The sequence below is a fragment of the Dermacentor variabilis genome, chromosome 1 (assembly GCF_050947875.1).
Source record: "Dermacentor variabilis isolate Ectoservices chromosome 1, ASM5094787v1, whole genome shotgun sequence".
In the NCBI taxonomy this organism is placed as follows: domain Eukaryota; kingdom Metazoa; phylum Arthropoda; class Arachnida; order Ixodida; family Ixodidae; genus Dermacentor; species Dermacentor variabilis.
The window spans coordinates 105,787,118-105,814,796 of record NC_134568.1 but is presented as its reverse complement, the minus strand read 5'-3'; the positions used below and the strand labels follow the sequence as shown (position 1 = coordinate 105,814,796).

The window sequence follows — 27,679 nt, the reverse complement described above, 5'->3', positions numbered from 1 at the left end:
GTCTTTGGCGTAAAGGGAACCGGCAAGGCCGCACGCATTCTCTCGCGCACCAGTGGTAGATACACGCAATGCGACACTCGCGGCGATTATCTCGATGATAGCTACAGATGGCACGATCGGTTAGGCCACGTGTGATTTCGGCCTGTACTGGTTTGAGCATCGCGCTGCTTTGCTGGGGGACCGAGTTCAGCCCAACCATCAGGCACGTAAATCAATTTCTTTTAAGTATGAGCTATTCGGCAAGATAGCAGTATACCACCCAGCAGCCATGGTGAGCAAAGTCCGAGCAGGGTTCGCTTTAATACGGCTAAGCAAGCAAGCATGCAAAGGTCACTTTAAAATTAGGCACAAACACTCGCGCATCCTCGCGCGCGCACGCGCAGACCCCCGCTTCACACATACACTGAACGACTCGATCCTCAAGTAATCACTATCTCTGATATTTTCACATCTGCATGGCAGAATGGCCTCTCTCTGGAACTGCGGTTGCTATTGCTTAAAGCTTATCATAACGTGAGTGTTGAAAGGCGTCATTGTGCATGCGAGCCAACAGGAACTCGCGAATCGAAGCTGGTTGCGATAAGAGTGGCGATGTGCGCTTGTTGTTCTTGAAAGGAGCGAGTTGTAGCGCGGACATATGGAACAAGAGCACGAGAAGGCAGGAAAAAGTAGACACACGTAGCGCGACGTGTGTCTTTCCTTTCGTGTCCTTGCCCCTTGTGCGTGCGACAACTCGGTCGTTGCGTCTCATATACTGGGTGTTCGAAAAGTAATTGCTCAGTGAAAATGGTCTTCTTGCGTTATCATATCGGCACGTAAAAAAACAGATTTCAATCACAATCATCATCATATTTCGAATGTGTGTGCATTTCTGTGCTTACCCAACGACAAAAACTGTCTGTCCGTCCATCACGTAAGACGAATAGCTATAAAGCAATTAATGTATAAAACCAAACAAATTGAAAACGTTGGAAGTGGTGAGTTTCGAACCTATACGGCTGCAGGCTCAGAAGCCGGGTGTCTTACCCACTGGGCTAAACATGAACGTTTTCTTAAACGCGTAAGAATTTCTATGCCTACCCGACGAGGAGAACCATCCGTCCGCCAGTCAGTCCGTCACGTAAGGTGAATCGCTATAAAGCAAATAATGTATAAAACACAACAAATTCGAAAGGAAAAACGTTTGCGGTGGTGATTTTTGAACCTACGACCTCCACGCTCAATAGTCGGGTGTCTTACCCACACGGCTAAACACACATTTCTTTTTTCTTTATTGCTTATAAATAATGTCAGAGATGTAGAACACACACTAGATATAATAAGTAGATGCAAAAATGGGCAAAATAAGCACACTATGACATATATCAATGTTACCTTGCACTAACGATTCAGGTTAGTGCTCAATTTCACACAGTGAAACAAACAAACCAAAAACAAGAAAGGAGTACATTTAGAATTATTGTATTTCAATCAGTCGGTCCGACCATACGACCTAAGATGTCTTCGTCGTACTGGGGCTTTTTGTAAACTGCGTGCAACTTAGTCCCACTTTCAATAAAATATCAACAAACCGGTCGCGCATCAACGTCGCAGTTCCTAACAGACATGCGGCTGCGCCAGATGTTGTGGAGCCCAAGGATTAAGAAAATGTCATAATTTAAGTCATCTGGTTCGATTTCCAAGAAGTGGATTCAATGTTAATTCTACGGTAGGTCTTTTTTCAGCGTCAGCTGGAGCACATCCCAGAAAAGGAAAGCGTCCCAGCAGTCTAGGAAGACGTGTTCGATTGACCCGGGCTTCCTGCACAACCAGCAGTCTATACCCATACCTATACAATACAACCTATACCTAAACCACATTCCAGAGTAAAAAGAAAAGAATATGGGGTTTTACTTGTCAAAACCACTTTCTGATTATGAAGCATGCCGTAGTGGGGGACTCCGGACCACCTGGGGTTCTTTAACGTGCACCTAAGTACACGGGTATTTTCGGCCCCATCGAAATGCGGCCGCAGTGGCCGGGATTCGATCCCGCGTCCTCGTACTTAGGATCCCAACTCCATAGCCACTAGGCAACCACGGCAGGTCACATTCCAGAGTACTATATATACATGCGATATGGATGTTAGTGAAAATGGTCCTACCCTTAATGCCGCACATTTGATGTGGTTCCGCGATGTCCGATATAGTAGACTGCAACCTGGCAGCAAGAACTTTCATGATAATCTTGTAGTCGACCTTGGCTAGTGTTATTGGTCTGTAGTCCTTTACAGTTCTTACCTAACATAAGTCCTTCCCCAACGGGATAAAAACGGTGTGCGCCCGCGAAAAGGATGGGGGTAGCGAACCCCTGGCAAAAGGTTCACTGATTACTTCCTGGTGTATGATAGCAAAATTATGTTTAAATGTTTTATATAGTGCTACCGTTAGCCCATACGGCCCTGGGGACTTTTCAGAATTTAGGTAATTAGTAGTGCTTTCTCTTTCACTTACGGTGATGTCTTGCGATACTGCTTCGCGTACTTCGCTATCCAGCGTGGGGAGGACGTCAAGAAATTTCGTGTCGAAACCTGCATCCTTATGTGCTGCGTCGCGTGAACAATTCCGAGTACTAATAAGCGGAAGCACTTCTCATCACGGCATCATCTGTGCAGACATTGCCCTCATGCAAATTTCAATGCTGGGCAGTATCGCAGATGCATGTTAGATACTATCTTAGATTCTCTTTGGGTATCTGGTATCTGTATCATGATACATCCGGCAAGACGTGTATCAGCATCTGCATTTCCGATACATGAAAGAATGTATCGTGTATCGTAAGATACAAGATGCTGGCTATCGCAAGACCACCGTGCGAAACTATAAACATTGACTGAACTCAGCTTCTCGAGCTGATACTGCTGCACTAAGCCACCTGAATAAAACTAAAGGCAGCGTTTCATCTTTCCGCCAGAGCCCCCGTGCGAGGGCAGGCGATGAGAAAAAAAATTATGGGGTTTTACGTGCCAAAACCACTTTCTGATTATGAGGCACGCCGTAGTGGAGGACTCCGGAAATTTCGACCACCTGGGGTTCTTTAACGTGCACCTAAATCTAAGCACACGGGTGTTTTCGCATTTCGCCCCAATCGAAATGCGGCCGCCGTGGCCGGGATTCGATCCCGCGATCTCGTGCTCAGCAGCTCAAAGCAGGCGATGAGGTCTGCGCGTAAACGTATATTGCGTAAGTGGTAACACATTTAGGGACAAGGTAAAACGGTATTTGCTTCATCGTGCAGAGGCTTCTTATTGACGTTCTTGTTATTAGATGGCGACCCGCTAGCTGGTTGGTAAGCAGAGCAGTGACTCAAATAAATTACAAACACGACAAACAAAAACCGCTGTACAGCGCAGCGTTTAAAGAGCTTTCATGTTAAGCAGCTTAAACAACCCCAATAAATTGTTTCGGAATGAAAATATTATACTTTGAGCAAGAAAGACGAAAGCTTTCCAAAGCAAACAAGGTTGGTCGAACTTGAGAAATTCCCTAGCAAACAATTTTCGTGCATACACGTTTTCTGCGACATGATATAGATCTATAATAAGAAATTTGCAAACATGTCGAATTATCTTAAGATACAAATTGAAAGTATCGTATGGGATACAATAAATGTGGTAGTATCTTGTATGTGTATCTCATATACTTGTTGCCCGAATATCTTGTACCGTATCATGATACAATTGGAAATTATCTTTACCCAGCCCTGCATGCAATATCTGCGTAACCTCGTTGCCTCGCACGTACTTATTTTCTGTCGCGAACGCACACCGACTTGGGATCTCACCTCGTGAAATTTCCTGAGTGCGAGCGCGTACCGAAGCCCCTTCATATTTTTGAATGTCAATGGCCTCGATTTTCCCTTTTGTGTTATTAATTCTGCTGTTAGGGAACCCGGTGCCTGTGTTTCGTCCTCAAATATAGTTTTGGAGCAAACTTCTGAGCCACGCTATTCCTCCCAGCGCTCCTCATAGCGAATTTCGCCCGAGCGTTGAATAGCTGCCATGTTTATAAAAACCTTAAACGCCTCCCATTTTTCAGCCGAGCTGCGTGACACACCTCAGAAACCAAACGGAGCTCGGTCTTTGTATTCTGTACAAACTTTTCATCACGTAGGAAGTTAACGTTGAGCTTCCAGAGTTTCCAATTGAAATTGTACGTTATTCCTTTGCTTTCGTCCTATATTCCACATATAACCAGAGCATGATCGCTAAGTGAGACTGTTTCAGTTATATAATCTTCGCAGAGTGCTGCGAGATCAGATGAGAGGTAGGCCCTATATATATGCTCGCTTGGCTGTTACCTTGGAAGTGCGCGTATAGCGAATTGAGAAGCATCCTTTAGTGAACTGCGTGGCATCTTCTAATAAATGCTTGCCGACACACTCCTTCAGAAAAGCAATTGTTTTATTGTTACCGTTGCGTTTGGAACGATCTTCCGGCTGCAGGACACGATTGAAATATCCTAAAGCTATACAATGGCTATTGGTATCGAAATATTTAGCTATTTCTTGGAAAAAAGTAGGCTTTCATTGCACTCAGTGGGTGCGTAAGTACATATGACCCTGACATGCATGTTCCCCCTTCGAGTACAAAATCGGTCACCACAAAACGCCCGCGTGCACAACCAACAACAGTATCAACTACTACACTGATCGAATTTCGCAAAAATAAAATGCAACCTGCTGAAGTGCCTGCCACGTCGCTAACACAAACGCTGTATCTTTTGCGGGAAGGGTTAATCATATTGTTGTCGGCCTTGCTCTCACATTCCACTTTCGTCTTCCAGCGCCGCGATCATGCTCTTTCATCATCTCACGCCTGCCTCATCGCTCGTGATTGCGGTACTGATCAGATGTTTTTGTGCAGAGCGCGCAAAAGTGTCCATTGTGCGAAACGAGAGAAACGCAACAGCTCGCCCGTGAGACCGTCACCTGAAGTGCGCCACTCAACAAAAACGCGAAAAAAAAATTCACCGACGATTACGACACTCCCTGTAATGCGACATTTGAGCGCAGCTCTATATGTGTTTTCATTTCGCGATATATTGAGGCAAAAAATTTGAGAGAGGCATGTAGAAGAGTCGGCAATCGTCGAAAATCTAATCTGCGGGTTAAGCGCGTCGGCTTTTAAACATGACTCGTCGATGGTTCCAGTGTAATCAGTGGTGTCACGTAGCTTCCAGAAAGTACTACACAGTTCGCGTCGAGCATACAATCAGGGGCTCTATAACGTAAAACTATTCCAAACTTTTCTATTCCAATTCTGAAATCCGCCCTCCGCGATTGGTGAAAAACTTTTTTGGACCACCCCTATTTCACCTGTCTGTCACGCGACGTCACGAAAACCGCGATAGCTCCCCATCTGATATAACGTGTGCACACAGATTATGCATGGTTTGACCGAACAAAAGAACAAGAGTTATTTCTGATTCGACGCCTCTTCGCCATTAGCCCTTGGCTATTGGTAAAATGATGTCGGGCTGCGCCCACTTAACCTGCCTCTCACGCGACGTCACAAAACCGCAAAAACTCACCGCGTCAAAGTGACGTGTACACGATAAAGATGCATTAATATGCCGAACAAAACTGAATTTTCTTCTGAATAGCCGCAGGCTGCCCCGTTCCGAAAGGAATAAAAGATGGCTGCCGCCGATCGCTCAGGCACTGGCTACTCGCACCTGTCGGAGAGCATGGATTTATTTGCGTGTAATAAAACTTCTTGCGTGGCCGTGTAAGGTTTTCGAGCATTTTCGGCACGTTCACGACCTCGTTCTGCCAACTCCTTCTTTGCTGAGGATCCGTTTTAGCGTCATTCTTAAGCTTCCGTTGCATGTCGCCGCGATTGTCGACGAGCCACCGCAAGCTAAGTAAGGGAAAGCGGACCAATCGCAGACGCCGGCACCACCCTCTTCATCCGATTATAGATTTTCAGTGCAGTGGCTCGGCCCTATTTAATCCCTCTCCACTTGAACGTGCTCCTCGCCTCTTGTGAGCCAACTAGATAAGACAAGTCGCTCAGTATAGGTAATGTGCACGGAATCCCGTGAACCTTTGCGGTGATCTCACGCCTCACGGGATCTATCACCGCGAAATAGTATCCTTTCACTTCCATATCTCATGCTGGGACCATTCCTTGGCATGAGCGCTGCGGAGTTTCTCCAGTCAGGCGTGGCCATTCTGATACGGGCCAATCCCCCTTATTTGTTTGAGCACAGCGAGCTTCTCCAGTCGCGCTCGAAAATAATGGATGCTGTACGGTCGGCGGGAAAATCGCAGTGTAAAAACACACAGTTCTTCATGCCGTCGTTTGAAGGGAGCTGCGGCAGGACGAAGTGATACTCGGTGCTTTCCTACCCCGGCCGTCGCCGGCAGAAAAAGCACTTTGCACGGAGTCCTGCTTCCGCTCCCGATGAGAGCCGGTCAGGGAATGATGGCTCATAAGGGCTAATGAGTGCTAATGAGGGCTAAAGACCTACGCTTGCGGAAGGTGAATATATGTGAACCATATGAATGTGTTGTGTTACAAATGTCAAACACTCTTAAAAAAGTTTGCACCCTTTGTGGCTTATCTTGTCCCACAACGATCATCGTCATCTATCTTGCACGCGCCTTTAACGCTGCGCGCCCGGTATTTCCAGGTCACGAACGGCATGTGCGTAATAAGCGTTACATATAATAGTATTCTCGACAGAAAAGTCGCGAGCGCAGAGTTTTCAATAAAGGAAACGCGAGCAAGGCAGATGACGATTATTATGTGTGACAATTAAGATAAGCCTCGAAAGGTGCAAACTTTTTTAAGAGTGAAGGAGAACAGTTTCTATAAAGGCTCTGTTGAAAGATTTGGTGATGGTGAAATAAAAGCCATCTGCAGGACCACATATAGAGACGAGTTGGAGAATTGTAGACATCAGGAAAATACCGATTTTCCGAAACTTTAATACCAAACACGCCACATCCCCGATGTATTTTTTTAACATTTATTATTTACATTTCGGTGGTCTTCCGTTGGGGCGTTCCTTCACCGACCGAAATGCCAGCGATCTCTGAAAGCTCATGCGCTTCACGTCGCGCAACACGCACGGATAAGCAGTCAATGAATTGATAAGGACGATAAGGAGTGAAGAGGGGTTATATGGGCTTCATTACGGTTGATAATGGTTCGACGCGGATGCATAAGGTGCTAAAGAGCGATAAGGGCTTATAATGATCGGATCAAGTTTCATAGCATTGATAATCACACCGGGCTGCGTGGAGATGAGCAAGTGGCACAATGCTTACGCGTACTTAGGCTATACTCCCAGAGAAGTTTCTGCGTGAATTTTTGTTGATTTTCTCACTGCAAAGTTACTGTTCGGAAACCCCGTATATACTTGTTGCACTCGTACGTAATATGCCTATATAGCGCAGCTTTTCGCTCAGACATTGATTGCATGGTTTCGTCCTGGCGCATGACGGACCCTGTGTTCTGGCGGGCAGTCATGTATGCAACACTGCAGCATGAAGCTGGAGCATGAGCGGTGCGGTTGCGTGCGACCCCAGCACGAGTTTGCAGGCGCTGTGGGATGGACCAACTGCCACATTCAGGAGTCAGGTTCGTGCCATTGCCGACAAGGGACCATTAACCGCAAAAGTTGGGTAGCCGCTGACCGAGAGACGGGACGACTACAGAACTATAGCCGGCTGTCGACTACTTTTGCAACTTGAAATTCGCATACCTCATGGTTACCACTGTATACTTGTCATTCCGTCTCAGGTTCCTGGTGGCCAGCGGAGTGTCAATCAACCCTGTTGCTTCTTCGGCGACTTTGCTGACGATATGTGCGAATTCCTACAGTTGTAGGCATCGCATATCCAGTGCGTACACATATTCCCTTCCGGTCAACGGTGATCGTTCGCTCAGAGGTTGGACAGGTGTGAGTCGATCAAAAGCTAAACAGGAATCGGGCCCCTCGGTTCCCCTTCTTGTTTATAACAGGGTGTGTCAGGTGCGTAGCTTGGAAGGGTATGAATGCGAGCTAGTTGGTACAAATCCACAAGTTAAAAACAGCTCAAAATAAACCCGAAAAAAAGGAGGAACAAGGGAGCGCCCGTCCTGTGTTCTTGCCTTGTCCGGGTTTATTTTGCGCTGTTTTTAACTCAAGGTAACTTGTGCCAGGCTTTAAAGAAACAGGTTAGCGCTACGCCAATGCAACCAACTCAATATTCTTGATTTCCTCTTCAGCAACTCAAAGTATGTTTTACTATGCGTGAGCTGAAGTCATAATTAAAAATAATCATTTAGCCAGCATTTAATTTTTTGGTATAAACGCAAAAGCCACCAATGGAGACGTTGCAGAGCACAGTTATAATGTCTAAAGGGTCAAGCATCTGGGCGCGCTCTGTCGCGATTGTGGTTGTCGGCCTGTTTTATCCATCATGCGTTTGTATATTCGCCAAGCGAATATACAAGCTTACCAGACAAATTACTGAGGTGCTAGAAATATCGAAACGTAGGAACAAGTGTGTCAGCATTCCGGCTTTGTTGCTATATCGAGGAAGGAATGCGAATTCCTTTCGTAGAGTAATTGACACGTGCTCCTAGGTGCTTTCTTAATTTATCTTTATTTTCAGTTAACCTTGCTGTCTCTTCGTTGTTCTTGCGTTTCCAGTATTCCGCGTGTCAAGCGCATTTACACCTGCTCTCAGAAAATAACTTTCTAGTGTTAGTTCGGCGCTACGTGTCTTTTTTTTTTTTTTCTGTTGTCCTCGGACTAGGGCGATACACAGAAGTGCTGCTTAAAAAAAAAGAAAAAGAAGAGAAAGAAAAGCTTCGCTCGACAAATTCGTTTCCAAACACCGCACGTTGTCGATAATCATGATCAGTGTTCATTATCGTGAGTTGCGGTGTCAAAAAAAAAAAAAGTTTTGTCCCCGCAACAGGAAGTGCCACCTCTAGGAAGCACTTTTTGTCTATCACTGATGGTGCTGACATAATAAATGTTAACAAAGCGAGGCGCCCTTCCATGTCCAGCTATTTGTTGCACGATCACCTTTGCGTCTGCAACGCGGTTCTCACGAGAGTCAACGACGCTGCCGCCCGTTTCGACTGCAGTCGAACACCCGTCCCTCACGATGAGAAATGCTGGGCGAGAATTAAGAGGTCTCTGCGTGCGGGACATATTGGAGCATTTTTGTTTCGTAATTCAATATACGTAGCCAACAATATCCGCCTGCAGCTCGGAGAGAATCTGCGTACGCGGGACTCGAATTATTTCCGCGCGGGCGCTGATCTCGAAGTTTGAAGCGAGCGCTGAACCGTGATCGTTTTGCCCGTGTGCACCGACAGAGACGGTTAATTTGTTTATCCTCTTCTTTCGCATTGCAGGCGCTTGTTTCCATGCACTGAACGCAAGTGGAGCGTACACGCGCTGCGAGAGTCGTTGCGGTCTGCCATGCGAGTAAGCGTTTCTTTTTGAGTGCCCCTGTTTACCATATACATACCATATATATTACAGTGTTTCAGCAACAATGATGCCAAGATTGTTTAAAAGGACACTATCTAGAAGCACTAAATGAGTTTCAGCTGATAAAAATGTCCTTATAAAACATACGGTTGTTAATTTCGTGGTAGTAGACTGACTATTAAAAGACAAAAGGAAGCTCAAGGTTCCATTTCGTGAATTTCGTGCCGAAACCCCGGCGCCTTTACGTCACTGTGGTATCACATATTTCAATGTTTGTTTTCGTATTTGGCCCCCATTGCGGCTCAGTAGAATTTCTTAAAACTTGCTAAATTCAGAAGTTGGCTCCTTTAAAATGCAATGCAGTGCATATGTTTGCCAGTAAAAAAAAAGCAAAAATAGAAAAGAAAAGGAAAAAAAGAGCTCAGCAGACGCTGTGAAAATCCGTGACGGCTATAGCTGGTGCAGAAATTTCACCACAGCGTCGCCACCAGTCTTGAGATTTTGCCTCTTTCCCGGCTATACCATGTCTCATCTTGCGATAAGAGTAGTGTGTTTGGTATTACAGAAAAATATAATCCACGAATGATCATAATCTACTAATATTATCTGTTTTCGCGGATGTTTTTTGCATCGCTCACCAATTTGTACTTATTGTTTCTGGTCCTTCACATTGCCCGTGTTTACGGGCATTTGTATGGTTTAATATAATGTACAGGGTGTTTCACTTAACATGAGCCAAACTTTCAACATATTCAAATGCCACGTAGCTGGACAGAACCAAGGTAATGTTGTTTGTCGTCGTTTGGAGATACTCAAATTATCTTTTTATCTATAACATGTTTCAGCTATATATGCTCAATATATGGGACCGTGGAGCGTCGTAAGCGTAAATACTGCGACTTCACTCGTTCGCTCGATAGCTGACTTAAGCGAATAAGCACCTATTCTTCTTCTTTTTTTTATCCTGGCGTTTTATGTACCAAAACTATGACCTGAGTGAGTTTCTCTTTAACGGGCACCCAATACTCGGTGCACTAGCGTTTTCGCATTCCGCGCCCATCGGAATGCTGCCGCCGCGGCCTCATATCTGTTTCCCAAATGTTGTTTTATGTTTTTGTTAAAGCTTGGAAACGAACGGAAGCTGTGAAGTTTACAGTTCAAGTGCGTTCTCACAAGTAACGTGGGCTGGAATACGCAAACAGATTCAATGTGTCGAGAGATCGCGCAGTTACGCCAGCCTTGCATAATCGAGTACCCTTGGAAGCTTCACTTCAGCGATGTCGCATATATACTCTACAATATATTATTATAATCGCGTAGGAGTGCTCTATCATATCTAAACAGCAGTCAATATTCTTTAAATCAAAGGACGCACAAACAGTGAGTCGCAATGTTTTTTTTTTCATCCAAAGCAACGTGAATTTCATTTTCAGAGAAATCGTGTACGACGTGAAGCTTGCAGGCATCACCGAAGAAGATGGTTTCAAGCACGACCGAAAGTTCGTATCAACCATCATTTTATTTTTTTGCTTTCTTGCAGTTACCTTTGACGTAAACACACTGATTTACACTAGTGCGTATGCATGCACAAGGGTAACAATGTTTTTTTTTTTTTTCCCTCATGCACAAATGAGAACCGGAAGATCCTTATTAACCATTTGCAGACTCGCAGAGATTCGTGCAGCACAGTTATAGTGACTAGAACGGAAGATGCAAGCATGGATGGCCGCGGAGCGCAGCAGCAATTAAGTCAGCAACAGCGGCGCTGCTGTCGCTATATGTGCTTAGACCGGCCTACTCGCGCCGCTCATCGCGTCGCTAATAGGCCGGTGCTTTGGTCGATATAGCATGCATATATTCGACGTCGCCGTTCCGCTTATAGTCTTAGACGCTTTTTATTGCGATAGCAATTACATTGACACTCCAGGTGCATTTTTGACACCGTCATCGCCGTCGCCGCGATGTTCCGTATAAAGTCCGAGGCCGATAACGCCGTCGCCGCCCGCCGTATGCTGTACGTGCGAGTGAAAGCGTGCGGGTGTGAGCTGACGATCGCGGCTCAATCTCGCGTGCGCAAGGGAGGAAAGCAGTGAGAAAGCGCGCCGTCTTCCATCGCGTACAAGGAAGCGGGGGTAGGTGGGGACGTTGTACTTCAGCAGCAACTGCGCATGGCGCGGCCGCGCACGGTCGCGCGGGCTTTATCTTGATAGCGATCTGCTTTAGGGACGCTTTCTAGGTGGGCCGACGGCTAGTGCCTTTGTGTGTGCTGTGTTTTCGCCGCTCAGTTTGCGCTGAAGCGATACACAGCACGAAGATCACTTCGCTCGCTGCTGCTGCCGCGCTTCCTCCCGCCAGCGTTTTGACAGCGAGTGTCCGCGGTCATCGAGCGTGATGTGTGCATGTTTACCAGTGCGCCCTGACACCATGTTTGTTAATTCAGTTGGCAAACGAGTGTTTACAAGTTTATACGGCCGATAAAACTACTATCCTTACTTATTATGGCTGTCTACTAATTTGCTATCGCAATCGACGTTTGGCCTTTCGGTCGAAACTGCGACTTTTTTGTAACAATAAGCACCAGGGCTTAACGACCAGATGCGAATAATAAGTTGAATTCCACAAGAAATATGACCATGAACGTCGCTGCCGGGGTACCAGGCGCACCGATCCTAGACGGGCGGCATTTCCTGAGCTGCCGAGTAAATGCTCACTTTTACAAAATTATGGCATCTTCTTTAACAGTTTCAAAGCATACGCAGCCTTTAAGGATAGTTTCGTTTTTCTTTTTTTCACTACGCGGCCGTTCATTTTCGGGCTATCATATGAAAGTTCGGTGCTTTGTGAATGAAGGTATTCTGAGTTGCTGCCGCCTTGAGGCACGCTCATATATACAAACACAATGTCCAGAGTGTCGAAGATTGCGTGTTTATTTTGGTATATCATCATGAATGTCACGTAGCAAGCAGTTCAGGATCACAATCAAAAGAAAGCATATCTGCAGGCACACTCACGTCACACGACCAAGCTTCAGATAGCCCATTCGCTGCTATTCGCCTCCTCTTCCCTTGTTCTCTGCTTTTACAAGGAAATGCAGCCTCATCATTGCACAGAACTTGCTGAGGCTGTTAAATTATTCTGTGTTTCCAGGATCGTGCGCAGCCAGCTGGAACGAGTTCGTTTCTTGTCAATCAGACGGGTAAACCACTCTCTTCCCCTCTCTACTTCCTTGATTAAGTAGGCATCCGCAGGCATTTCAGAAACAAGTGGCCAAATAAGCGCTCTCGAGCACTGGTCAGATTTAATTTTTCTGATCATTCTTCGGACTACAGAGCTTGTTACATAATAAATTATTTACTAAATAACAATTATTAACCTAGTCGAACCCAGCAAATCAAAAAGAAACCCTATACCCCAGATTTTCGGACATGTGCGCAGTGAAAACTCCCAAATGCGATCAAACAGAGGCGTCACTGATACAAGTACGTGCACCACCACCTGGACGAATAAGTAAGCCGCTAGGAGCTGGCGTGCGACAACATTACTTTTTCCAAGCAGCTTAAAAGACCCGAACAATGGCTTGTACGAGCTTACACCCGAGTCCAATGAACGTGCCTGGCGTTTTAAAGGTTTATTCATTATCGCTTCTGTCTTGAAGGTATACATCGAAGCTGTTCTAAACAAATTGAAACAATGGTAGACGCCGAGAAAACAGGACACTCTCCGCGTTACAACAGCCAGCTACTACGGTGCCACCCGGAAACAGGCATATTTCAGAGCGGTGTATAATTAAGAAATCAATCTTGACCGCTTTTAGATGCTTTAATACGTGCGGTTTACAGAATTCTGATGTATTTTTTTTTATTGCTCAGTTAAAGAGTTGTAAACTTCACGCTTCAATTTTCTTGACTTTGGCCCTTTTAACCAGTTTTGCAAAAAAGAAAAACTCATAGCCTGAGCAAAATATCTCCTCCCTATCCAGTCGGCAGATTTTTACTTTTTGCTTCAAATGCAACAGACCTCATCAGCTTCGATGCAGTGGATGCAAGAAAAACGATTTCTCCGTTCTCATGTATTTAGATGGGAGTTTTCGAGATTTCATGCCGCTTCTGTCAGAGTGGCACATATATCCATAGTGAAGGATTGGCTAAGAACGGACACCCACCCCGTGGTATATGCCAGGGGGCCAATAATTGGTAGCCTAAATATAAAAAAAAATTAAAGAATACAAGGAACCCACTGAATATCATGCGCTATTTCATTAATGCATCTGTGTGCTGTTCAAACGAGGCGACATTATAACGGGTGTTCAAAATTAAGTTTTATGGCTTTCTTAAAATTAGGCACAGGGAGGCACGCGGAGACCACCTGTGCAAATAAGTTATGTGGCTAGGGGGACACAAAGTGGCACAAGATAACTATCACTGTCAGCAGCCCAATTAACTAAAATTGATAAATTAACTTTTTATTGACTGCAGTAAGTGTGTATGTTTGTATACAAAAGTTAAAGGCAGTCGTGTTTCTACACAGTTTCACTTGGAAGAATTACTCTGCATGTCTGTGCGCGGAGATATCCGATTCCAAATTTTAATTGTCGTTCGCATGATTACGCATGCAAGAGAGTGAGGATCGGCGCAAAGCTCCTCCCTGATGTGACGCGGCTGTTGCGTGCGGCGTTTATTCTGACAACGGGGCGGAGTCATAGGCAAAGGTGATAACTGTTCTCCTTTCCCTCTCGGCTGGCGAAATCAAGATATGACAGCGCGGTGTGCCGTGCAGTTGTTGCTCTTGATTTCAATAAAACTTACAGTACTTGGAAATCATCAGTCGCTTTATTTGCATAGCTCGTCTAGTCACCATTACGCACGCGCACTGCCTTCCGGCTTCTCCGCTTGCGCCATTATCGGCATGGCAGCTGCCGCCATCATTACAGGCTGCGCGGTCGCGTGTTACGACAGCGGTTCCGGGTTCTTCCATTTTTTAATTTTCCCAGCCGTGAGGGGGAGGGGAACAGTTAACATCTTTGCCTATGCCTCCGCCCCGTTGTCAGACTAAAGGCCGCACGCAATAGCCGCGTGTCATCAGGGAGGAGCTTTGCGCCGATCCTCACTCTCTTGCATGCGTATCATGCGAACGACAATTAAAATCTGGAGTCGGATACCTCGGAGCACAGACACGCTAGAAGAATTCTTCCAACTGATACTGTGTAGAAACACAATTGCCTCTAACTTTTGAATACAAACATACCCACTTACTGCGGTCAACAAGATGTTAATTATTCAATTTTAGTTAATTGGGCTGCTGACAGCGATAATTATAATCTCACTTTGTGTCCCCCTAGCCACATAACTTATTTGCACAGGTGGTCTTCGCGTTTCTCCCAGTTCCTAACTTTAAGAAAACCATAAAGCTTAATTTTGAACACCCTGTATCTATAAGTCTCATGCCGTGATTTATTGCATTGTTACGCAGAACAGAGGTACCATGGCACCACTCTGTCGGTAAAATTTCCGGTTATATAAGCCAGACCATTGGTACGTATAGGCACCTGACCCAAGATTGCAGTAGACCAAATATAGGAAATTTAAGAAAATCAAAGCTGCCAGATATTATGCACTCTTCCATTAAGAGCTCCGTGTAACATTGAGTTGCTATGAGCCAACATCATATGGACATGTTTTATGTCGTGGCTGATTTTTTTCCCCTTTTTTTTACGCAGAGCACAGCTGCTCTTTCGCTGGCAGTATTTTGTGGGCAATTTCGTGCTATCTATATAAGCCAATTTTCTCTGTTCTACTCGGCGAGACAGCACGGAATTACGCGAAACCCGGAATAGTAGATTAAGGTAGCTTCTCCCAAGGAATATATAGTCGGGAGGCCCGAACTAAGGCCAACGGATATATTGCATGTCACTAGCGAGTTACCCGAATTTCCCATTTCGCGAGCAGCTCTGCGGGTACGCCTGTCCTGTAGCTGTAAAATGAGCGAATACAATTTCCTAGCGAATGTATATGTATATATTCATTTTGGGGTGCGATCGCCGCTGTATTCTCAGCTTACTTGTGACGTCTGCGTCTAGATTCTTCGAAGTATACTATATTGTGCAACTATACCACATTATAATAGACAACTTTCACTGCATAAGTGCTTCGGCGAGCATTGAGGACCTATTCTGTAAGTGTCCACGGACACGTCCATTTCGTCTGCTGCTGAAGTGCTGATTGGCTGGGGGTGCCTGTCTCCTTCTGACGCGTACCCTAGCCCAGCCAATCAGAGATCCAGCAGCAGACGAAATGGACGTGTCCGCTGGATGGACACTTGCAGAATACACCCCCCCCCTCCCTCCCCACCTGCTCTTCTACGCAACCCATGCACCAATTACTAGATGACGCAGCTGTTGCCAAAAAATAGTGCCCTGCAGTTCCTCATATATTCTTAGCCCTCATTGTGTAGAGATGCCGAACGTGACAGAAGTCTACACAAATGTGGAGGTTTACAGGGATGACAGGTAACCTTGCCGAAACGTTGGCACCGGCGACATCCCTTGTTCGACCGCTGTTGATGGTCCCTAGAAGTCGTATATACTTGCTCCATGCATCACATATACTTCATGACGACTGCGCGTGCATATACGCTAGTGCGACATATGCAAACGAAGCATGACCGTGAACACGTGATTATTTTCAGGAACAGGGTCGGCCTCGAAGTCAAATTCAGCTCTGACGTGATGCAAGTGGTCCAGTACGTTCCAGTGATCACCGTGAGTGTTCGTCTCCAGCTATAGCATAGCAAGAATTATTTGTGCTTCTATTTGCGCACACACTTTGCGCCGCACGGCGACAGCCTATAGACCCCGGTCGCTTATGTGCGTACATGCAACGCAGTGGAACGATAAAAGAAAATTAAATTATGGGGTTTTACGTGCCAAAACCACTTTTTGATTATGAGGCACGCCGTAGTGGGGGACTCCGGATTAATTTCGACCACCTGGGGTTCTTTAACGTCCACCTAAATCTAAGTACATGGGTGTTTTCGCATTTCGCCCCCATCGAAATGCGGCCGCCGTAGCCGGGATTCGATCCCGTGACCTCGTGCTGCATTTCGTATTTGCGCGACTTCAGGCACATCAGGCGAAAATCGACTGAAAGTTGTGGTCACAGCTCTTCGGTTCATGTTATTCATGCTCACCATGCGAAGCCGGTGGAAAGAACTAATTCATTTTTAAGGACTCGTGAAGGAACGATTCGTGGCCCCGGGTACGTGCACATGCGCGCGGAGCGTTGCTTGGCAACAGCTCCAACTGCCGAAGCGACCATCAAAAATGCCTTTCTAGAGCAGGCACTCCCGCTGCCACCCACACACCACCAGACGTTTCTGTTTCCTAAATGTTGTCTCGGCGCAACTGCTCTCTCGACTGTGCAGCGGGTGGAGGTCCTCGGCTACCTAAGCGGTTATCTCGGCATCTGGCTGGGACTGTCACTTTCCGCCTTGGCTATCCAGGCCCAGAACCGCTTGTGTCCCTCTCACCGGCGCTCGCTGACGGAACGACAGTAAGCAATGTCGAGTTTCTGCACGCATTCCGCGTAATCGTAGGTCAGTAAGCTATATACTGATCACTGCGCATCCCCCCCCACCTCTACTGAATAACCCATATGGAGGCGTGTTAGGAATACAAATAAATAACAATAAATAAAAGTAAATAAATAAACAAACGAAATTAAAGGAAGCTGGCAGATGTGTCTCACAGAAAAAAAAATCATGGACAGTTTGATTACAGTGTGCTGTGAACACTTGTATTTGTAACAGCTGTAAAGTTTAGTAATCCGCATGCAGGGCCAGTACGAGGGTTTTTCAATAAAGACTGAGACATGCTCTGGAAACATTATTTCTGAAAGATATTCATCGGCACTTGTATCCCTTCTTCCCCAGTAAGTGAAATGCACGCGTCTCACCATCTCTACAACAAGTGAAGCCATCTTTTTACACCTACTTAAAAAATCGCCTCCAATGTCTTAACTACACTTTGTTCCATGTCAAGGCAATGTCCTTTTTTACCGTGATGCACATAAATAAGTCCAAGAGTGCCCCATCTGGACTGTAGAACGAATAAGGGCATCGTTGCGATGCTCCGGAGAACGGTAAAAAAATGACATTGCTTTGACTTGGAACAATACATGGAACATGGCGTAGGTACCACACTGGAGGTGATTTTAGGAAGGTGGCAAAAGACGGTTCGACTCATATTACCTACGCTTTGTGGAAATGGTGGGACGCATGCGATTTGCTTTCTGCGAAGCAAATAAAAATGGAAACAAAATCTGCCGAATAATAATTTCCAGAAATAAAGCTCTCAGAGCGCCAGTCTCAGCAGTTATTGAACAACCCATATATTTCCGCTTACACGCATTCGTTTCCACCAAAGTCATCTCGTGCGCATCTGTATTAACATCGGTTCAGTTGTTAGAATCAAAGAAAACTAACGTTTGTATCACATGCAGCATGCTCGAATGTGGCAGAACATAAATAGTGATTAGCCTAAACGGGCACCTTTTGAAGCACCAATACCTGCCGTCGTAGCTGTTGAGATGGGTGATATTCTGAAAGCTTCCGCAAAAGCAGAGAAGTGTACATGTAATTTCATCTGTAAAGCTGAAATATGTAAATGGAAAACAAAGTACGTGGTGAAAGACAGGTATACCGTCGTGTTTCTCATGCAGGGCGTCATTTCCTGAACATGATATCCCTGGTTTAAGATTCTGCTTAACCTACCTCGGTAGGAGACTACCGTTGCAAATCAGGTAAGCTTTATTATTTTTTTTTTTTGCCTTCCTTTATTTTTTTTTCAGAGCACTTCAAACAGCTGCCTATTTCCTTGTGCGAGAACGGCCTGGAATTAATTTCGTGCACAAACCTATTTCTCTTCTCCGATAGACACGAACCATGCATAGCCCTTTTTCTTTCCATGGTAGAGTGTGTAAGCACGACTGAACGAGGACGTAGAAAGAAACAGATACACAGAAACAGCGCTGTTTCTTTCTACGTCCTCGTTCAGTCGCGCTTACACACTCTATCATGGATTCAAACCAACTAGCCCGCCAATGTGTTCTAACCAAGACCTTTTTCTTTCCCATGCTTCACAGAGCTCCAATATGCTAAACATGCACAACACTACACAAATTAATGAAATTTACTGTTCTGGCGAAATGGTATAGCATGAAGAGACTCTCTGTAAATATATTTAAAAAATCACAGAAACACTTTCAATGACCTACCAAAGAAATAATTTAAGGCTGTCAGACAATTAGCTATGCATGACAAAATCAATTTATAGAATATATCACCGCATCTGGTAACTCAGCAGGCAAGACTGATGCATTGTGGCAGGTGTCTTGCTGAACGGCCGTATCACTGAAAACTCGCTCCATGGAGGAAAAAGAGCCGGAAAGACAGGGAAGTTAACCAGTTCGCTCGATGTGTACAATGAGGGGTATAGGGTGGTGTCATAGTGTCATAGGCGGAAAGTTTAAATTTTTTTCCGACAGCTTGCCGACCCCCATATATATATATATATATATATATATATATATATATATATATATATATATATATATATATATATATATATATATATATATATATATATATATGTGTGTGTGTGTGTGTGTGTGTGTGTGTGTGTGTGTGTGTGTGTGTGTGTGTGTGTGTGTGTGTGTGTGTGTGTGTGTGCGCGCGCGCGCGTGTTGTGGGGATGCGCGACCCTCGCGCCTCCCCTGATGTTTTTCCCGCATAGCGCGTCTCCTGTAGTGCGGCTTCGCCGCGCACGCGGCGGTCGGAGTGGTACAGGCGCAGTGCGAGAGATGGCGCTAGTGTTGCGCTGCTGCGGGGTTACTTGGGTGCGGGAGAGACAAGGCGCTCGCTCTCGGGGTTCGAGACAGCAAGCAGCACGGACGTGCCGTGCCGTGCGTGGAGCGACCTTCTTTCCCGGCGGGTCGGCTAACAGCGAGGACGTCCCGCGCGCCGACCCATGCTTCTGCGAGACCGCCTCGCGTGGCCGCCTTCGAACGCGCCACGATTCGCGTGACCGTACACGCGAACGACCAGGCGTTGGGATCCAGCAGGGGGCGAACATATTCGCTCGCTATCCGGTCGCTCGGTGAGTCGGACTTCTAGATTTGTCGCGCGCCCATCGGCATGTTTTGCGGATAGCAACTCGGCTAGCAGGCATTGATCTATGAAAGGTGCAATAAATGCCCTTGTGATTGTTTGCACTACTGTGTTGTCGTTCCTTTGTCCCAAGAGCACGGGTGTGAGAGACCCCACAGTGTCAACCAAAGGACTAGGCAGGATTCCGTAAAGGCTACTCAGCAATAGACCATATTCACACTATCAATCAGGTGATAGAGAAATGTGCGGAATATATCCAACCCTTATATATATAGCTTTCATTGATTACGATAAAGCGTTTCATTCCGTCGAAACCTCAGCAGTCATGGAGGCATTACGGAATCAGGGTGTAGACGAGCCGTATGTAAAAATACTGAAAGATATCTATAGCGGCTCCACAGCCACCGTAGTACTCCATAAAGAAAGCAACAAAATCCCAATAAAGAAAGGCGTCAGGCAGGGAGATACGATCTCTCCAATGCTATTCACAGCGTGTTTACAGGAGGTATTCAGAGACCTGGATTGGGAAGAATTGGGGATAAGAGTTAATGGAGAATATCTTAAGAACTTGCGATTCGCTGATGATATTGCCTTGCTTAGTAACTCAGGGGACCAATTGCAGTGCATGCTCACTGACCTGGAGAGGCAAAGCAGAAGGGTGGCTCTAAAAATTACTCTGCAGGAAACTAAAGTAATGTTTAACAGTCTCGGAAGAGAACAGCAGTTTAAGATAAGTAGCGAGGCAGTGGAAGTGGTAAGGGAATACATCTACTTAGGGCAGGTAGTGACCACGGATCCGGATCATGAGATTGAAATAATCAGAAGAATAAGAATGGGCTGGGGTGCGTTTGGCAGGCATTGTCAGATCATGAACAGCAGGTTTCCATTATCCCTCAAGAGATAAGTGTATAACAGCTGTGTCTTATCAGTACTCACGTACGGGGCAGAAACCTGGAGGCTTACGAAAAGGGTTCTACTTAAATTGAGGACGACGCAACGAGCTATGGAAAGAAGAATGATAGGTGTAACGTTAAGGGATAAGAAAAGAGCAGATTGGGTGAGGGAACAAACGCGAGTTAATGACATCTTAGTTGAAATCAAGAAAAAGAAATAGGCATGGGCAGGACATGTAATGAGGAGGGAAGATAACCGATGGTCATTAAGGGTTACGGACTGGATCCCAAGGGAAGGGAAGCGTAGCAGGGGGCGGCAGAAAGTTAGGTGGGCGGATGAGATTAAGAAGTTTGCAAGGACAACATGGCCACAATTAGTACATGACCGGGGTAGTTGGAGAAGTATGGGAAAGGCCTTTGCCCTGCAGTGGGCGTAACCAGGCTGATGATATATATATATATATATATATATATATATATATATATATATATATATCCTTTAATAACAATTTCACTTGAAGAAAGTTCGTTCACCTCGAAGAATGGTTCACTGAAGTGGCGGCCTTATATGAGTGTATACAAGACCGGAGACAGTTCAATTTCACAGCCCGAGTCCTCTCGCACCACCAAGAATCTCGCGTCTCTCGGTGGTGTAACATTCCTTCGTGAAATTGTTTTATACTTTGCTGTCACTAATACTGCTTCGCCTTTCCGGAGAAACTGCAGCTTCTCTCTCTCTCTCTCTCTTCTCTGTGAGTCCGAGCATAAGCGCTGTTGCACATGACGGCTGTTGATTCTGGTTTTGAGTGAATCCGGCTTGGCCTCATTTCGGTTAATGAGGGAATTATACAGGGTGCCCAAACTATCATGCACCAAGACTTAAATTAAGAGCAACTACGTTACTCGTAGAAAACCGAGTGCGTACTGTTTCCAGTACGGTGGAGTAGCCGCCAGTAATTCTTTCGTTCCTGAAATTTAATTTGATAATTGGAATTAATTACCTAACTCGGGAAGTACTGTCGTAATTATCAAAGTGTCAATGAGGCATTTGTAGGCACTCCACAATGACATCTAGCTGCGGTGTTTTCAGCGACGTACTATTTGCGCACAAGTTTTTTCCGACTGGTATATAAACCCCAAGAAAAATGCAAAATACCGCGTGACTGCACTCCCACCCAGCGCCGTCATATAAGCTGAGTGAAAGCAATTGATTTGCCTGTCGCAAACCCAAAGAGACAGCGCATCACCTTGTTAATTGTACGGAAGTAGCAACAACAACAGATTTCTCGGCTTCGCAGATATTCGTTCCTCTCATTTCTGCGTCACACTTATTATCCTTCTCTCAACGCGGCCGAAGCGCCGCTCTAACCAGGCACGAAACGCAATGGAATACGATGTTTCAAAATCCTGGCTCTGCTCGCACCGCATCGAAGAGTGCGCGCGCATCTATGTGTCGCGTCGGAAACTTGCTTTGGACCAAAGCCAAATTAAAGTGACTGTTTTATTTTTTATTAGAATGTATACGTGCTGCAAAAACAGGTTCGTGACAAAAAATAAAAGCGAAATAAACAAACCGGGAAGCGACTCACGTCTACAGAAAAGGCAAAACCGATACGTTCAAGAAAGTAAATGTACCGCTTTTAAATGAGCCGAATCGCCAATCAGGACGTCTGCACAAAAGAAAAAAAGAAGTTTACGCAGAATCTTCTCTTGGATTTATCTGAATGATGCGTAACATTTCGTAGTACTGACGTGGTGTTTCGTGGTAATATGCTGGTGTGTTTCGTATAATTGCGAGAACTATCGCGAAAGAACTGTGAAACAAATAAGCGCGGTTGCAACACCGAACTACAGTGCTCTAGTAACCGAAGTGTTAAGTGAGACCTGCACGAGACGACGTAGAAGCGAGTAGAAGCAATGTTCACTGGTGTTATACATAGCCCGCAGCGGATGTGGACGTGAGATGGAATGACCAGGGAGATGTAGAAAATTAAGGAAATATATATGCAACATTTATTAGGCACACTGAACCATTGTGAACCGTGATCAACGTTGCTCCAGCGACCGCTACGTCTGGCGCGCGCTGCAGCCCGAACCTTGAAAGCGATCTGAGAAAGCGGCAGAGTGCGGTATGTGCCGAGAGCTCTGTGAGCGCTTTCTTCTCGCCACATCGTTGGCGTTGGAGCGAGAGGCTGCATGCAGGTGAATTCGTTCGCTGTGTGGGCTCTATGTTGAAAGCGATCTTCTAACGGGACGGACGGAGGGACACTTTTTCCCTTGGGTAAGGATAAAAGTGCTTATGCATTTAAAACAATCAGATTCCGGTATGCCCTTATTATCTATGAATTCGTAAGTGCCTTTGAACACCAGCTGCCGCCTAGAGGACGTGCTCAAATAGGTCTCCTTCGGCAGCTAGGCAGTACTGAGTCCGCTCGATCACATCCTCTGTGGCTTTCTTGATGACCGACGCTGGCATTCTACGGCAGACATCCCTTCTGTTTGCCTTGAGCGCATCTCACGTGCGTCTCGATCATGTAAGAACGATCTTCCACATAACCCCAAAGAAAGAAATAGAGAGGAAAGAGGTGACCTAACTGGCCAACTTACAGACCCATGCCTTCAAATCTATTGCGCATCAAAAATCGCATCCAGCCAGTTTCGTGCTAAACTGCTGCTGTGTGCTGGCGCCCCATCTTGATGATACCAAGGAAAGGGAAAACGTGACAACGGGACTTCACTGAGAAACTCATCCACCACTCCTTCAAGGATTTCGTCCACGTAACGCTATCCAGTCAGTGTGTTATCGAAGAAGATGCGACCGATTACAGCACCGGCGTAAATTGCGAACCATACACTGAACGACCACTGGTACTGCTGCCGAGTGCGCTTTACCCAATGTGGATTGGAGTCACTCCAATAGCATGCATTATGCAAGTTTACCTGGCCGTTTCTGCAAAATTGGCTTCATCTGTGCACAGGATGTTGCTCAAAAGGTCCGGTGACTCATCGGTTTTTGTGAGGACCCAATTCGAGGAAGCTAGACGATTTTGCAGGTCCCTGTCTTCTAAGCATTGGGTGCAGGTTAAGGTGGTACGGGTGAAAGGCCGTGTCATTTATAATCCTCCAAACTGATGACTTGGAAACAGGTACCTGGGCGACCACGTCCCGCACGTTAGCATGAGGGTTTGAGGGCATAAATGCTGGAACATCCGTGCGTAAGCTAGGCCTAGTCCTCCGCCACTGTTTCTGGAAGCTGCCGGTTTCTAAAGTTTTCACATTTTCTGATGATAGTCGATGCGTTTGATCTACCGTCACACTTCCATGACTGATATATATTTTCGGCCTTCCTCTTGTTGCCATTTGCAGCTCCTGTTAGATATGGACCATTTCTCAGTGTAGGGTAGCAAACCGGATGCTCTTCTGGCTGACCTCCCTGCCTTTCCTATCCTTGTTTTCTCTCTCTCTCAGCATCGGTCAAGTTCTCCGGGCGCAACCCCGGCTCGTCCGCGTCGACCGTGTTATCAGACCCGCCAGACAGGCTGGTTAGCCTTTTGAAGTCTTCACGCCCCAAGTTACGTGAGGTAACTCTCACCGCTGACAGCGTTGTGAAGTCGGGGGTCCGTGCGGTCAACGAAGTTTCTATCGATGGTGCCGTGCCAGGTGCCGGGAAAAATGGTTCCGAGCGGCATTTAAGAGAATGGAGGAAAAGGAATATATTCAAAAAGATACATGGTTGATATGTACAAAACGGCTCCAACTATCGGAGCGAAGTATGGTAGCGTCTTAGCCTGTCCAAGTATCACACTGTTTTGTCGAGCGTCCTTAATTCCGCTTCTCCCAGCCGTCTGGATCCGCTTTTTATGCCTGCGTCTTCATTGTTCATGGTTTCCACCAATCCGACGTCAGGGAAACGATGGGGTCTGGTGACCAATGGCGTCGGTAGGACGGTTGCCCTTTTTCTCCGAAGGGAGCTTGGTCGAAAACGCACGCACCTCACTTGGCACAAAAAGGGAAAGATGGGGAACATCCGCTGACTCCGATTCCGGCGTGGTCGTACCAATTTGGGCTGCTTACAGGTGTGCAGAATCGTAGCGTGAAGCATGACAACTGCATGTCGCCTGAGGGGGGGGAGGGATCCCCCCTCTGAGTTCGGATTTTGTGGCGAATGGACGTGCTTTTCGGGGTTCCGTGGCGGCGACGAAATCATAAGTTTTTGTGCATGCTTTGAGCTTGCTTCTGTTTTTGATTTGGTGATTTTTTGCCTTTAAATAGTAATTGGGTGGTTTTCTTTCTTTTTTCTCTCTCTCTCGTATTTCGTGTGCGCGGGTGTGTTTCGTGTACATTTGGTTTTGCAGGATGGTTAGAGTGTCCTTTCGCGCCACGTGTTTCAACACGTGCAGCCGGATGCGACGTTGAGTGTTTGTAGTCTTTAAATGGTAACTTGGAGGTGGCAAGACTAATAGCTATTAGTAGTTTTACTGTGCGTGTTTTGGTAGGAAAGTGAGAGCGTGACCGCGTGGTTGAGCGCGTGCGAGAGCGTGTCATACATTCGGTCTCGGCGGCATTGATTGCTTTTGAAACAGTGGTGAGAGTTGCTTTGCGACATTTTGAGGATTTGAATCTTGTGCGTATCGGTTTTTGCTAAAAGGCGCGTGCTCTGCATTAATATAGTATTATAGTATTTGCATCAGAAAAGCCGTGCAATACATGGCAAGAAAGCCGGGAAAGCAGGCAGTGCGCGGGGGGTCCCTCAAGGCAGATGAGGAGACGGATGAAAATGGAGAGGGAATAGAGTCAACAGGCACACACTGTGATGTCGATACTAGGCTGCAGAAAATGGAGGCTTTCCAGGAAGAGCTTGTCAAACAGGTGCAGGAGCTCACAAATGAGCTAAATAGGGAGCGTGATGCACGGAAGGTAGTTGAAAAAACACTTGAAGCAGCCAAGGAAAAGCTGTACATGGCCGCCATTGTGAATGAGAATGTGCGTGACAATGGAACGCAGTCCCCCGACGTGACAGGAGAGGGAGTGTCAGCGAAATACGTGGAACGCATGCAGGGTGATGAAGGGTTAGCTGGAAAGAGCGGCACCTACCTTGAGGCCGCTACGCGGAAAAAGCAGGAGCCCAGGGGACAATGCCCTCTGTCGAGTCCGAATCACGCGAAAAAGGACAAAGGGAAGCAGGGAGACGTAGGAGAGAGTGAAAGGGTGATTATCACCGGTGACTCAAACCTGGCTAGGCGCTCAGAAGCAATTGTGGAGAGGGGGAAAGGCGATAAAAGAGTGGCGGTAGGGACATTTCTAGGGCGGACACTGGGTTCTGTCATGGAGCGAGCAAAAGAGAGAGAGAGAAGAAACTTTATTAATGAATGGTCCGGCAGTTTCGTTGTGGTGGCCTCAGGTGGCGGCTCGAAGTCCTTGGACTCGGGCGGCATCTTTGGCTTGCCGGACGGCCCAGAGCTGGTCTGCCAACTCTGAACTTTTGAGAGCCGCCTCCCAGCGGCGGCGACGCCGATGGAGAACGTCCCCGGCAGCCCCCGCAGCCGGGGCGGTGTCGGGAAGGAGCGAGCTCGAGGCTTCCCGTACTGTGGTAACGGCCGCGATTACTCTCCAGTAGCCTATCTCTCCAGTTATGTAGCCTATCCAGTTATCTCTCCAGATTACTCTCCAGTTATGTAGCCTATCGCATGGAGAGTGCTCTCCATGCGATAGGCTACATAAACGTGCAGGGCGGCAGAAGAAAGGAAAAGTGGGCAGAGATTGAGGAGCAGTTAAATAGAGAACAAATAGGGATGTATGCGGTAACAGAAACGTACCTTAGAGACTCGGAAGAGCCGCCAGTTATTGAGAATTATGTTTGGGGAGGGTGCAACAGAACTAAGTCGGAAAGAAAGGGGGGGGGGGGGAGTCGGAAGCCAAATGGAAAAGATTAAATTCAAAATGTAAAGAGCATCTTTGGTTATCAGGTACTATGAGTGGGAAAAAAAGTTGGCTGGGATTACGTATTTTAGGACCGGACATAATTGCACAGAGAAGAATAAAGAGTTAGTGGAATGCATAAGCGCTGATATTAAGGGTTTCGGGAATGGTGCTGAAATTGTCCTATTAGGTGACATGAATGCCCACATACAGGATTTAGATGGCTATACCTAAATCAACGGGAAGTCAATGCTAGATCTTTGTGAGCAACATAACCTCGTTTTCGTGAATACAGGGCCTAAGTGTGAAGGGCAGATCACGTGGGAAGTGGGAAACCGGCAATCTACCATTGATTACTGTCTGATGACAGAAGAAATTCATGATAAGTTAAGAGAAATGATCATTGATGAGGAAGGGTACAGCAACAAAGGAGTGACCATAAACGCATCATTTTGAAAATGGGATATGTAGCTGGGAAAGAGAGCAAGGAGTACAAAGTGGCCTGTCCAAATTTGAAAGCTGGACAAATAACAAACATAGTAACTAGAATCGAGGAAGAACTTGACATATGGCCAAGTAAAGAGTGGGAATATGGCGAGCTTCTAAGTGTAATAGCCACAGAAATACGGGAAGAGAAACATGTTCGTTGGAAAGGAACAAAGAAATCGAAAAGCCGGTGGAACAGGGAGATACGAAAAGCGATCGCCGAACAACAGAAATCATCCCGCGAGCACAGGCAGGCAAAGAAGGCGCAGTTTCCACAGGATGAAGTAACTAGTAAATGGGAGATATACCGGGAGAAAAAGTCTATGGTTCAAATACTGGTGCAAGCAAAATTAAAAGGTGAAAGTGAACGTTGGTTGTCAGAAATACGTGAGAAAAAGAAGGCCGCACCTAGAATATTTTGGAATCACATAAAATTATTAGGCAGGAAGTTAACAACAATACAACAACATATCCTAGACGAAGATGAAAACAGACTGGAAGGAGAAGCGGCAATAAATTACATCCGAAAAATAACAGCCAAATATTTACAAGGCTATGACGAGGTTGTATTCGAAGAAAAAAAGAGCATGAAAGAAACCCAGATGGAAAAGGAGCTAGTGCTGACAAATTTCAACAGGAAGAAAGCCGAAGAGAAAATTTCTTAGCGCACAGCCACAGGGCTAGGCGAGGTTCCCGTTAGGCTGATTAATGAACTAGGACCAAAAAGTAAGGAAGCTCGGG

General features: G+C 46.1%; 1 protein-coding gene across 5 annotated transcripts in view; it reads left to right on the top strand.

Annotated features, from left to right (window-relative positions):
• The window catches only part of LOC142582501 (uncharacterized), a 148,446-nt gene that overhangs the window by 98,017 nt on the left and 22,750 nt on the right, over positions 1–27,679 (top strand). For 2 of the 5 annotated variants that reach the window (XM_075692305.1, XM_075692315.1), the window contains exons 10-15: positions 7,513–7,627; positions 9,401–9,473; positions 10,913–10,978; positions 16,164–16,236; positions 16,899–17,026; positions 18,194–18,274. In XM_075692305.1, coding sequence (XP_075548420.1) covers positions 7,513–7,627; positions 9,401–9,473; positions 10,913–10,978; positions 16,164–16,236; positions 16,899–17,026; positions 18,194–18,274 — 536 coding nt within the window. Of the gene's footprint in view, positions 1–7,512; positions 7,628–9,400; positions 9,474–10,912; positions 10,979–12,626; positions 12,676–16,163; positions 16,237–16,898; positions 17,027–18,193; positions 18,275–27,679 lie in introns of those variants that run through there. The other 3 variants (XM_075692336.1, XM_075692327.1, XR_012828451.1) reach the window with 3 other exon arrangements.